The sequence below is a fragment of the Syngnathoides biaculeatus genome, chromosome 13 (genome assembly GCF_019802595.1).
Source record: "Syngnathoides biaculeatus isolate LvHL_M chromosome 13, ASM1980259v1, whole genome shotgun sequence".
NCBI classification, from domain to species: Eukaryota; Metazoa; Chordata; class Actinopteri; order Syngnathiformes; family Syngnathidae; genus Syngnathoides; species Syngnathoides biaculeatus.
In genome coordinates this window covers 21,377,417-21,391,412 of record NC_084652.1, presented here as the reverse complement: position 1 = coordinate 21,391,412, position 13,996 = coordinate 21,377,417, and the positions used below count along the sequence as shown (strand labels likewise).

General features: G+C 41.4%; 2 protein-coding genes across 3 annotated transcripts in view; both read right to left on the bottom strand.

Moving 5' to 3' along the window:
- col15a1b (collagen, type XV, alpha 1b) overlaps positions 1 to 1,741 on the bottom strand; it is a 112,550-nt gene extending 110,809 nt beyond the window's left edge. Inside the window, exon 1 of the mRNA XM_061840379.1 lies at positions 1,308 to 1,741. The gene's annotated coding sequence lies outside the window, so the exon portion shown is untranslated. The remainder of the gene's footprint in view (positions 1 to 1,307) is intronic.
- Positions 1,742 to 7,079: 5,338 nt separating this feature from the next.
- LOC133511458 (solute carrier family 12 member 7-like) overlaps positions 7,080 to 13,996 on the bottom strand; it is a 76,357-nt gene continuing 69,440 nt past the window's right edge. For both annotated transcript variants that reach the window (XM_061840394.1, XM_061840395.1), the window contains 6 exons: positions 12,450 to 12,581; positions 12,251 to 12,358; positions 11,978 to 12,147; positions 10,867 to 10,881; positions 9,729 to 9,862; positions 7,080 to 7,586 (listed from right to left, as the gene is read on the bottom strand). In XM_061840394.1, coding sequence (XP_061696378.1) covers positions 7,495 to 7,586; positions 9,729 to 9,862; positions 10,867 to 10,881; positions 11,978 to 12,147; positions 12,251 to 12,358; positions 12,450 to 12,581 — 651 coding nt within the window. In that variant the 3' untranslated portion in view covers positions 7,080 to 7,494. The remainder of the gene's footprint in view (positions 7,587 to 9,728; positions 9,863 to 10,866; positions 10,882 to 11,977; positions 12,148 to 12,250; positions 12,359 to 12,449; positions 12,582 to 13,996) is intronic.

Genomic DNA, 13,996 nt, shown 5'->3' with positions numbered 1-13,996 from the left:
TTGGGGGACTCTAAATTGCCCCTATGTGTGATTGCAACTGTTATCTGTCTCCATGTGCCCTGCGATTGGCTTGCAAACAGTTAAGGGTGTACCCTGCCTCCTGCTTGATGACAGCTGGGATTGGCTCCAACACTTCTGTAAGCAGCTCAGAAAATGGATGGATGGAAAAAGTCAATAATACTGTAGAGCAGGGTGTGATTGTGAGTGTGACTGTTGTCTGTCTCCATGTGCCCTGCGATTGGGTGGCAACCAGTTCAGGGTGTACGCCGCCTCCAGCCCGATGACAGCTAGGATAGGCTCCATCACTCCCGCGATCCATGTGAGGATAAGCGGCTAAGATGATGGATGGATGGATGGATCGATGGGAGGAAAAATCCAAACCATGACAAAGTTAACGAAGTACTTGTAACATGCTCCCAACTTAGTGCTTCCTTGAGCCTCAATAGTGTAAAGATCATGGTCTGATTTGAAACACAACTTAAAAAGAATGCATTTGTAGCCAACGCTTTACCAACTAAATCCTTGTTTATTTTTCAAACTTATTTAAGGTTGATAACAGTGAATGAAAGTTGGAAGACCTTCACTTTCAAATTACAGTTTTAAATCCAGTGGTGCAAAATCACTATTAACAATTTTAGAAAAATAAAGGGAACGTAGTGCAGCTGTTGTTCAAGTTTATTCGCAGTGTCACAAAACTTGATTGCTGTCAATTTGCCACATACAATATGATGAGATTTAAATTGTAAAAGGGCTATTTAGTCCTCACAATTTTATGTATGTATGTTAGGTTTGTCAAATGATAATCAGTGTGTAGTTCAGTCAGTTTATGTGACTGGGCGGTCAAAAATGGCGTGGTTTACAATTTTGATGTTTCCATTGTCAAAAGTGCAACATGTAATACATAGAAAAATAACTCATTCAAAACATTTAATTTTGGAAACTTTGGCCTTCCAAGTATTACAATATCCTATGAAAGTAGTACATGCTTTGCTGGTGTCACAGTAACACCACAAAGTCATTCATGCAACATTCCTGTGTCGCGGATGCTTTACTCAGTCAAGGATTTGACTGGGGCATCCACAAAGTTATTTAACAAGGAAATATTAATTTTAGATCCATCCCCAATATTTTGTTATGCAGGCAGGACTTTTGATTTAACAAAACTCTTCCCCGATCAATTATTGGTGTTGTCCGCCACTGCTGAAATTCACCAGCATTTGGTGGTTTTGAACAAGCCCGACTTAATGAGTATTTTATGATGGGACGTTAATACGTTTTGCAGCGGGTGTAGGAAGGTTTATAATTACCGTAACTTCCATGGCGTTCTATGGCCTCACCTCATCCTTCTTGTCTGACACTTGGCAACTTTTTAAATTTTCCACCCATTAGTGGTAGGATAAGGCATATCTGCAGGTAGTGCAGATTTTCATTCCATTATCTACTAATACTGTAATAGCTTTGCTCCAAAATGTCTCCGAGGAGAGAATCTTCAGAGGTCAGGCCAGTAGAAGAGAGATGCTGGGGACCATTAGAGGGAAACGACCCAGCAGCATGACAGTAATCCTTCTCTTTGGGAAAGAAGAGCAGCACTACCAGAGCCTGTAAAAAATTGTACTTCCAGCAGTTCATCCGCGCACATACCTCTGGCGAAATTGTCAGAAAAAGACATCATGAGGGTGGCGCGAGTGCGTTAAATGGGGAATATGCTCACAGGCAAGTCCAATACACACACACACACACACACACACACACACACACACACACCACACACACACACACACACACACACACACACACACACACCACACACACACACACACAGGCTGCATGGTGGCTCAGCTGGTAAAGCGTTGGCCTCACAGTTCTGACCCGCGCAGACCCGCCTGTGTGGAGTTTTCATGTTCTCCCCATGCCTGCGTGGATTTCCCCCGGGCACTACGGTTTCCTCCCACATTCCAAAAACATGCAACGTTAATTGGACACTATCCTCACAAGGGTTGTGGGGAGTGCTGGAGCCTATCCCAGCTGTCAACAGGCAGGGGACACCCTGAATTGGTTGCCAGTCAATCGCAGGGCACATGGAGACAGACAACTGCCGCACTCACGATCCCACCAATTAACGTTGCATGTTTTTGGGATGTGGGAGGAAACCCACGCAGGCACATGGAGAAGAGGCAAACTCCACACAGATGGGACCGGGAGCAGAAACTTACGACTATATTGGACCGGACTTGGTGCGTCCGAGATAACTTGCAATAAACCAAAATTTAAGTTGGACTCCTGATATTGTGTTGTTTCGTTTGCGAACATTTTGTTCAAAAGAACTAATCTTATTCTTTTTCTTTTGGCTTGTCCTGTTCGGGGTCGCCACAGCGTGTCACCTTTTTCCATTTAAGCCTATCTCATGCATCCTCCTTTCTAACACCCACTGTCCTCATGTCCTCCCTCACAACATCCATCAACTTTTTCTTTGGTTTTCCTCTCGCTCTTTTGCCTGGAAGCTCCATCCTCAGAACCCTTCCACCAATATACTCACTCTCTCACCTCAGAAGATGTCCAAACCATCGAAGTCTGCTCTCTCGAATCTTATTTCCAAAACATCCAACTTTGCCTATTCGTCTTATGAGCTCATTTCTAATCCTATCCAACCTGTTCACACCAAGCGAAAACCTCAGCATCTTCATTTCATCTCCCTCCAGTTGTGCTTCCTGCTGTCTCTTAAATGCATGATCAGAATCTCACAATCTGCACAATTGCCATTATTCCTAAAAATGGGCACTAGCACCACTTTACTCCATTCTTGAGACATCTTCTCACCTGCTAGAGACTCTGTCACAAAGAACACCAGACACCTTCCGCGAACTGTTCCATCCCGCTTGGACCTATTTCTTCACTTCCTTACCACACTCTCCATTGCTCTTTATTGTTGACCCCAAGTATTTGAAGTCATCCACGCTCGCTATCTCTCTTCCCTGTAGCCTCACACTTCCCCCTCCACCCCTCACATTCATGTACATATATTCTTTTTTACTTCGGCTAATCTTCATTCCTCTCCTTTCCAGTGCATACCTCCATCTTTCTAAGTGTTCCTCCGCCTGCTCCCTGCTTTCACTGCAGTTCACAATATCTGCGTACATCATGGTCCAAGGGGATTCCAGTCTAACTTCATCCGTCAGCCTATCTATTACTACCGTAAACAGGAAGGGGCTCAGCGTGGATCCCTGATGCAGTCCCACCTCCACCTTAAATTCTTCTGACACACCTACAGCACATCTCACCGCTGTTCTGCTGCCCTCATACATGTCCTGTACTATTCTAACATATTTCTCCACCGGACCTGCGCATGCAGTACCTCTGTAGTTTACACAGTTCTAAACATCGCCTTTGTTCTTAAAAATGGGGATTAGTACACTTTTCCTCCATTCTCGCCCGCTAGTATTCTGTTGAATAAGTTGGTCAAAAACTCCACAGCCACCTCTCCAACTTGCTTCCATACCTCCAAAGGTATGTCATCAGGACCAACTGCCTTTCCATTTTTAATTCTGTTCAGTGCATTTTTAACTTCCCCCTTACTAATCATTGGCACTTCCTGGTCATTCACGCTTACCTCTTCTACTCTACCTTCTGTCCCATTTTCTTCATTCATTAACTCCTTAAAGTACTCTTTCCATCTACTACTGGCACCAGTCAACATATTCCATTGCTATCCTTAATCACTTTTACTTGCTGCACATCCTTCCCATCTCTATCCTACTATTGTACGGTGTTCAACAACTACTGCGGCGGCTTTGAACATATCCTAAAAGCAGCACGGCTCGGCTCCATTATATGCCACCACAGCGCAGAAAATCAGCCACACCGGCTGAGGCGCCGCATTCGGCGGTCACTGCTTCTGCGAAGGCTGCACGTCGGGCTTTGGCGACGGAGGCGGCTCTGAAGAACCCAGCCGAGAATGCATCACTCAGCCACGTGCGCGCATAAAGCACCCAGGCTCGACTGTGTTGCTCAGTACTGCGGCGTCTGTGAACACCCCCTAAAGCAGGACGGCTTGGCTCTGTCATAAGCCACACCGGCCGGCTCATCCACGATAGCTCATCTCCGTGAAGTGGATCGGACGGGGATGCGGTTTGGCTGTGATCGCATATCATCTGAATATGGCTCGAAACAATAGTGTAATATTGCCCCGAGGGCTCGAAACAATAGTGTAATATTGCCCCGAGGGCTCGAAACAATAGTGTAATATTGCCCCGGTAACGTCACTCCGTTGTGTGGTGTTCTCCTTTTCGAAAATAGCTTCTGTGTCGGAAGGGGCGTGTTTGTCTCTCATAGTTAGGGTGCACTGCATGTTTTCATTGGCGAATGTCCGGGTGACGTCAGGGACGGAGGACGCAGCTAATATGGCGACCACTTGGATATCGTAGAATGACACTTCTGCAACTTTGCGCATGGATGACGCGCCCTCCGCTCACATTTATTTTGTTCGTTTAGAAATCTCTAGTGAATAATGTTATATGTATTTTTCATGACAATATCTATTTTAGAATGTTTATAGGGATGACACTTGGGCTTTAAGATCAAATGAAAGCAACCACATAAACACAGTCAGCACATAAGGTACACAAATCAGGATATGGCGATTTAAAGAATATGGAGAAGGAAGAGATTCAGACCACAATGGCTCTCCCTCTTGTAGTTGAAGGTTGAGTCTACATTCGATGTTTCTTCAACATCAAAGATTTGATCACAAACGCGTCTCGTTGTTAGCAAGCTAAACTAATGATTACTAAGCCGACAAGCAACTTTAAATTGACGTTTCCACTTGCCCAACTTCTTCTGAGTACTCACGTCTATGTATACGATACATAGGTTTTGCAAGACGTGTAGGTACTAACGTTTGTTGTTTTCCTCCTCAGTAAATATTAGAATGCAGACCTGCTTGGTGTTAGCGATCTAGGCTAGGCTAATTTAGGCTTCAACGCAAATGATACGGCTCCAATTTGGGTACTAAGATTGCACAGATGATGAATTTAGTCCACTGTAGTCGTCACCAGGGGCGTCCCACGTCGAGTATTCACAACATTCAGTCCAAATTCAGCAGGATTTATTGAATTACGATCGGGCTTGCCAGAGCCTCCTGTTTAAGCTGGTACCAGTTAGGGGACCGGAAGCAAAAGTCATTCAAAAGAACCCATCTTTTCACTAAATGTGCTGAACTGAATTTGTTTATGAAATGATTCATTCTTTGAGCTCTGCCGGCATTAGTCAAATCCAAGATTTTTCTTCCCTCTGCTCCTTTTCATTTATATTTAATGTTTTTATCTAAATATGTCTCCTCTTCCTCATATGTAATGAAATTAAATATACAAATTGACCAAATATGACAGAAATGAGAGGGTCAGAGAAGCAGTAGAAGATGTTCTGCTGCTTGCAAAATCCCCAAGCATGAAAAAAAATCTTCTAGTGCATAAATTTCAAACAATATTAAATTTTATTTGTAGGCAGTGCATAATGTTATTTCCTTTGAGAACAACTCTCATTCAATTCCTCAGTTGGGGTTCCATTTATTGTTCTTACGCTATTTTATTCTCAACAAATTACATGATGTAATCAAACATTTTAACTGCAATATTTAATTCACTGACATTTATGTAAAGATATGTGTTTTAAGCTTTCCATTAATTTTTGAAGTTTATGATGGTGAAGGCACTTTTCTTGTGTCACAAGTACAAGACAAAGTGAAATGAAGTTGTTGCTACATATGCCCCGAACTTATTTGTAAGAAATATTGCCAAGCCTCATTATAATAAAAATAATAAAAAGGGTCTACTTGCCATAAATTATTCAAAACATGCTATTTTTAAACAATATAGATCAATTCCTGACTATTTATGAGTGATATTTCATCAATCCGCAAACAGATAACATACAATAACGCATATGGAGAGTTTGAAAGCCACGCAAACTGCACAGCCATTTGAAGTCTATTACAAATTCAACATGCAACACAAGATCCGTTCAGCCATCAAGCCTTTCCGAAATGACTCGGGATGAGGGGGTGGCGTGGGAGGGGGGGACACCGAGAATCGCAGCACACACATGGACAAAGAACCATTTACACTCCCATTCACACCCACGGGCAATTTACAGTCTTCAATTAACCTACCATGCATGCGTTTGTGGTGTGAGAGGAAAGTGGAGTACCCAGGGAAAACCCACGCAGGGATGGTGATAACAGAGGCAGTACCAGATATGCAGCCGGGTGCTCGGAACTGTGAGGCAGATGTGCTCACCAGTCGTCCACAATGCCGCTTCCATCCCAACTAATAGTAATAAAAAATTAATAATCACACATTTACTAAGCTCAAGTCTTGTGAACCAACGTTACACAGCACATATTTCCCTTAGTAGATATTTCTCAACACATACATACAATAAAGACATTCAATCATAGTCTCAATTTACAATATTGTCATACCATGACCACAGACCAAAGCCAATCACTCGTGAGAGATAGCTGCTACGACCAGTCCATTTCAAATGAAAACAAAAGATTTTGTCACTTGAAAAGTGAAAATGTCAATGTATTTTGAACATGGATACATGACATGATTGGTAAAGAGCATTAAAAACAGTGATTTCCAAACTTCATGGAGCCAAGGCACATCCATCCATTTTCTGAGCTGCTTATCCTCATCAGTGTCGTGGGAGTGCCGTAGCCTTTCCCAGGTATCATCGGGCAGGAGGCGGGGACACCTTGAAATGGTTACCAGTCAATCTCAGGACACATAGAGACAAACAACAGTCATACACACAATCACACCTAAGGGGTATTCGGAGTCCCTAATTAACCCATGTTTTTAGGACGTGGGAGGAAACCGGAGTGCCTGGAGAAAACCCATACCGGCACGGGGAGGACATACAAACTCCACACAGGTGGGACTAAGATTTGAACCACAATCCTCTGAACTGTGAGGCCAACGATCTAACATGTTGCTCCACTGTGCCACCCCAAGGCCCATATTTTACACACACAAAGACACATGCACACACAAATGTCACAGGACACCAACAAACAAAAATATCACAAAAAGTGGATGTTTTAATGACTATATGTACTTCTTGCAATCTACTAGAAGGGCATTCATTTGTTCCGCCTGTCATGATGCCTAGCTGGGATAAATAGATTAACAAATATACATTCTTTTTTCAATAAATATTTTTTGAGCAATTAAGTCATTAATAATTTTCCATGGCACACCTGAAAAGCACTCACGACACACTAATGTGCCACGACACCTGGTTGGGAATCACTGGGTGGTCTACAGTATACTTGCATTTACATCATTTGCATCAAGATGATGCATTGACCTCACTTTGTCAGATGTCTCATTTTTCAGTCTCTGATGTTTATAAGACTTGTGAAGTCAAACAACAGGGTACATTGTTCACCGTGGTTTTCGTTCCAATGCTCTCAACATTAGGAACCACTTCGCACTAAGAGTAGATGGTGACGACCTCCCGACCTCCTCCACGAACCAACAAGACGCGGTCGAGTCCTTCCATTAGAACCTCGAGAAATTCCATATCTTTTGGACAATCTCTTAAGGAATCCAACAGTATATATAATGATGCACAATCCAAAATATTCTTTAGTATGGGGGAACGTATGACCCTGAAGCCCTGAAAAATTACATCAGGGGTCAAGCTTTTTGAGACTGAGGGTTACTTTATGACCACCGATCATATGAAGGGCTACATGACCTGTTTGCAGCAAACTTACAAAGCAGCAAACTCTTTACACTTTACAAATACACCAATACTTTACATTATACATTATTTTAAAAAATCATGAATGTAAGCAAGTCAGATTCAAAATTTAAAGCATAAATAAATAACAATTTGTGACCTGTGCTATTTTTAGAGCTTGCCTCACAGGCGCTTTAAGTGCTCTGCGCGGGCAAGCATGCGGACATGGGTACAGTGTTGGTGACCCCTGAACTACGCTGTCAACATTAAAGCATGTTATTGAAGCTTAATTATTTGATTATATTGGCTATACAGTACATTAATAGGAGATAAGCAAGGATTTCACTTATTTGCCTCAGACTGCAAGCACAAATTATGATATGGATCACATCATTAGTTCAATGTGCCCAGTGTAATGAGGTTCAGTACAAAGACTGTTATCAAATAAATTCTCAGTCTTGGATGGCACAAAAGTACAATAATCTTTTCAAATAATAGTGGAAAACTTAATTTTCCTAACCAACATTCATTTTCAATTCCCACAATTACAGTCTGTTTGCAAGTTGGGCAATAACACATCACATCCAGACAGAGACGTGTGAAAAAACAAAAAACGAAAACAAACTTCAGTTAGTTAGATTTATAATGGACATTGGCGCCATCTACAGTATTGGGGTGAAATAACCAACTATCAATAATAAAATATCTTCATGTATGCTTCTATCTATATCTTATATCTTACTTTTTTGTACTTTTCGTCAAAGGTGAAAGTCTATGCGCCACTTGGAGGGTTGGGTTTGGTTGGTTGTAATTTACAAGGATGTAAAATACTACATCAATGTATTTTAATATATTTATTTAATTTGCCAATTTAGCTGTGTAAGGCATAATTTTTTGAGGCACATGAAATCAACTGTAAATAGTTATAATCGATCATGATACAGTACATCTGATAACAATTGAGTAATATTTGTAAAAGTACAAAGAATGAGTGTGTTTTGATCTGCTATTTTTTTTCTTTTTCCCTGATAACTTACTATCTTCTTTTCCAGTAGTATTCTAACATATTTCTCCGCCACACCAGACTTACACATGCAGTCCCACAGTTCCTCCCTTGATACCATGTCATAGGCTTTCTCTAGATCCACAAAGACACAATGTAGCTCCTTCTGACTTTAGATGTACTTTTCCACTAGCATCCTCAAGGCAAGTAATGCATCTGTGGTAGTTCTTCTAGGCATGAAACCATACTGTTGCTCGCAGATACTTACTTCTGTCCTGAGTCTAGCCTCCACTACTCTTTCCCATAACTTCATTGTGTGGCTCATCAACTTTATTCCTCTATAGTTGCCACAGCTCTGCAAGTCGTCTTTGTCCTTAAAAATGGGAACTAGCAGACTTTTCCTTCATTCTTCAGGCATCTTCTCGCCCGCTAGTATTCTGTTGGATAAGTTGGTCAAAAACTCCCCAGCCACCTCTCCAAATTGCTTCCAATGTCATCAGGACCAGCTGCCTTTCCATTTTTCATCCTCTTTAGTGCCTCTATAACGTCCCCTTTACGAATCACTGCCACTTCCTGGTTCTTCACACTTGTCTCTCATTTTCTTCATTCATCAACTTCTCAAAGTATTCTTTACATCTATTTAGCACATTACGAGCACCAGTCAACAGATTTCCATCTCCATCCTTAATAATTCTTTCCTGCTGCACATCCTTCCCATCTGTCTGGTCAACCTGTAGAGATCCTTTTCTCCTTCTTTCGTGTCTAACCTGGTGTACATGTCGTCATATGCCTCTTATTTAGCCTTTGCCACCTTTACCTTTGCCCTGCGTTGCATCTCAATGTATTCCTTTCGCCTCTCCTCAGTCCTCTTAGTGTCCCACTTCTTCTTCACTAATCTCTTTCCTTGTATGATGTTTCCCTTATAACTTACAATACTGTGTAATTAAAAATAAAACATGAACATGATGGAAAAGGATACAGTTCTCATCCCCTTCTTTGTTCTTGGGTGGGCCTGGCATGTTGAGCAACACCAGCTGTGAATTCTGGGACTTCTTGACCACCACCTCATTCAGTTTGACAGCTGTATGCATTCTTCTCACGTTGGACTGGTTGCTACAACAAATGAGCGTGAAAAATATCAGAAGAGTATACATTGCCATTGGTACATGTGATAATATCCGTGGAACCTTATTTTATATCTAGACATAAGTCAGGTCCCATCACTGGAGACACAATTAGCTTCATGCAAATTATCTCAATAAAATGACGTTCCATGAATAGTATAAGGGGGCTAGCAACAATGTGGGTCCAGTTTTCAATGTCATATTTTTATGTAATGTTGTCAAACTTATTTTTATTATCTTTTTTTCATCTATTTTGACATTTTTAAATGTTTTCATTAATTCACTCATTTTCTAGCACTTATTCTCACCAGGGTCACCCTTGTGCTGGAGCCTATCCGAGCTGACTCTGAGTGAGAAGTGTTAAACACTTGTAGTGTATAGTGTAGGGTTAAACACCTGTTGCTGTAAGCAAAGACTACAAGTTTCTCATTTGTTTTTTTTTGTGTTTTTTTTAACTCAAGTGAAGTACCACTTTTTTTCCAACCCAGGTGTGTTGACTTTTTTGTCATACAGATGTTTATTAATGTGCCTACAACACAAATGCTCATATTTGCACCTGTCATGCAAAAAGGGAAGCAAAATATAGATACAGCTGTCAGAAAAACTACAACTACAACGATAAGAATATTTTAAAATGAATACCTCTCTCACACTGACATTTAACAAAATACTGCTGTATTCTTATACAATATGAATTTCTTCAGTCATTGTGGTTCCAGGTGAGCTTGAGCGAATGATATGCCTAATAATGTGCTTTCATTGGACGCACTACATTTGAGTTCTTTTTTTTTATTGTCCTCATTTTTAAAGTATACTTTTGTGATGTGGATGTTGTATTTGATCTTACTTAAACCACAGATATGTACTTTATGCAGTGGCCATTGAGTGTATTCAGCACATATCTCAAAATTTCTTTATCATTGATTATCATGCACATGCATACAGAGATCATGCTCATGTAAGAGAAGCAAAGTGAAATCCAAAACCACTTACAGATTCTCCCACTCACTAAAGGGGGGGGGGAGAAAAAAGAACAACATTAATGGAGTAATGCAATAATTTGGTTCCTTTTAACTATCAGATAGTGAGCTGCTTTCTTTAGCCGAAGTAAAACAGAATATATGTGCGTGAATGAGAAAAGTAGAGGGGGAAGAGTGAGGCTACAGGGAGAAGAGATAGCGAGGGTGGATGACTTCAAATACTTGGGGTCAACAATACAGAGCAATGGAGAGTGTGGTCAGGAAGTGAAGAAACGGGTCCAAGCAGGTTGGAACAGCTGGCGAAAGGTGTCTGGTGTGTTATGTGACAGAAGAGTGTCTGCTAGGATGAAGGGCAAAGTTTACAAAACAGTGGTGAGGCCGGCCATGATGTACGGATTAGAGACAGTGGCACTGAAGAAACAACAGGAATCTGAACTGGAGGTGGCAGAAATGAAGATGTTGAGGTTCTCGCTCGGAGTGACCAGGTTGGATAGGATTAGAAATGAGCTCATTAGAGGGACAGCCAAAGCTGGATGTTTTGGAGACAAGATTTGAGAGAGCAGACTTCGATGGTTTGGACATGTTCAGAGGCGAGAGAGTGAGTATATTGGTAGAAGGATGCTGAGGATGGAGCTCCCAGGCAAAAGAGCGAGAGGAAGACCAAAGAGAAGGTTTATGGATGTGGTGAGGGAAGACATGAGGGCAGTTGGGGTTAGAGAGGAAGCTGCAGGAGATAGGCTAAGATGGCAAAAGATGACACGCTGTGGCGACCCCTAACGGGACAAGCCGAAAGGAAAAGAAGAACAAGAAGATAGTGAGCTGCTTTCTTTGAGGTTTAGATGTCTTAGCCTACAGTCACACATTTGTGAAATAATTATACTGAATAACAAAGGAATCCCACTTCTTCATATGGATGAAAAATCAATACATGTTTTGGATTAACTTTTCACTATTGAGCAAGGGGTTTTACTTGTACAGTGTAAAATACATGCCTCCATTATTCCATCATTTCTGAATGATAATAATGAAGAAAACAATCTAATCAAAATGTTAAATGTGAACAGTAATTTCCATATTGCTAAATATTAACATAGTAGTTCAATATGTAATGACATTGTACTCACGGCTTCATGTTAAACAAGTCTTTTACACCCATTCCTTCCTTGTGTTTATTTCTCTCATTGATGAGTTTGTCTTTGGTCCAGGTCATGTGGACACGTTCAGGTTTGTCCGCTGAAGCGTTGTCCTCCTTTGTGGAATGAGACGCTGTATTTCGATCATGGATCAGTTGCGCCTAGAAAAAAAGACACAAGTGCACATGTAGCAATTATGCCGTTATCTGCCTTTTATTTTTATTTTATTATTATTTTATTTTATGTTCAATTGGGTCATTGTACCTCTCTCTCCCGTTCTGTGCGGGATAATTGCATTTGTTTGAGCATTTGTGATCTCTGCTCCATCACCAGTGTCTTCTCATAGGTGAAAGCTGAGATGTCACTATCATGCTGGGGCGATACATTTATTTTTATTGCGGAATCTCTATATAAATTAATATCACATCATTTGTTCAAAATGGGAAAAAAAAAAATCATTCACCATCTCAACCACCTCCACTACTGCGTCCAGACGCAAATGGTACAGAAACATCTGGAGATCTTTCTTCATCTGGATGGAATTGTCATCCATCTGTGCCACCGTGAAGATACGCATTTTACACTTCCTCCATACCTTCACAAGAGACATTGTGGTTAATTTCACATTTCACTATGCATTGTACTAGCATTGTTTTTTTTTTTAAATGAACAGAAAAAATATTGAGTCCATTGCCCTATAACACAATTTTAAATGTGCAAATGATTACAACCTTGTTTGTGTGATGCTTCAGTAGTAAAGTACAGTACTTCAAAGTAACTAATTTATGTGACATCAGTATAAATCAACATGGATCTATCAATTCTACAAAATGCAAAAGAGCTTGGAGACACAACCCAAGGAAGAAACATTTAGAATTGGTCAGGGCTTACTCATCCTACAGGAAAAAAACAAGAACAAAAATTAGAATGTGAATTGGAGACTACTCACAGAAGAATATGTAATGAATCCGAAAGTGAGTTTTATCCAGCAGAAAAATAGATCAATACCCAAAACTGTTTAGATATTTGAACACAAGTAACTGTATAACCCACTTGTAAATGGAAAAAGGGGAGGGGGGGGGGGCACGCAATAACTAACCAAGAGAACAGAACAGAAAAGGGCAGGACAGGATTTCGGAAAATAAGCAAGGCAGTGCTGTTGCCATGTGGCGGAGGGATTCATTTTTAAGGTTAAAGGAAATGAAATGTATAAAAGTTAATCAACAAGGCGATGTATTTGCAATACTGCTTAATGTGTAAAAGTCTGTGGATGAAAAGTTGCAGTGTGAGAATGTGGCAAGAAAGTGATTACAGCAGATAGCGTGCTAGAATGGAATGTTCTCGACGGTTGGGTGGTGATGACCACAATCAGCAGGTGTGACGCGACGCGACGCTTGACCCAGGCGACGACGCTTGACCTAGAGGGAGACGGGAGCAACAAAACGTCAACAACCGCAGGCGGGAGGAGTAGGGCCACCATCCTGCGGACCAAAGAAGACCAATGAGAGAGCGCCAAGGATAACTGCAGGAGACACATAACCAATAGTAAATTAGTAGATTGTACTTTTAAATTGTCCTGGGCAACTCGGATGTGGAGTACGTCGGCTGGAGGGAACAGAGACGTACAGGGTTGTATTGAGAGGGACTCAAGACCCAGGTGTTTGTTGAAGGAATAAATCCACTCGAGTGTAAAAACGCCAGCTTCCTGGTCCTTTCTTTGCAGAACGAGCGCGCAAATTGTTGGATGAGTGGTGGTCGGGTAAGGTCACAATTTGGAGTCAGATGATTAACGGACTTTTGTATTGATCTAAAAATAATATCCAACAGGGTGCACCTGTAAGAACCTGTTAGTGAATGAACAGCAACTGGCATATGCATTTGCTGAGCCGGCAAATCAAAGAAGAGTTGTGGGTGATGGAGGGGGCGAGTCAGCGAACCTGTGCAGTAGAGGAAACAACCAGAGGGATACCACTGACCCTAAGAAATAGACCGAGGCACCCCAACCATTTC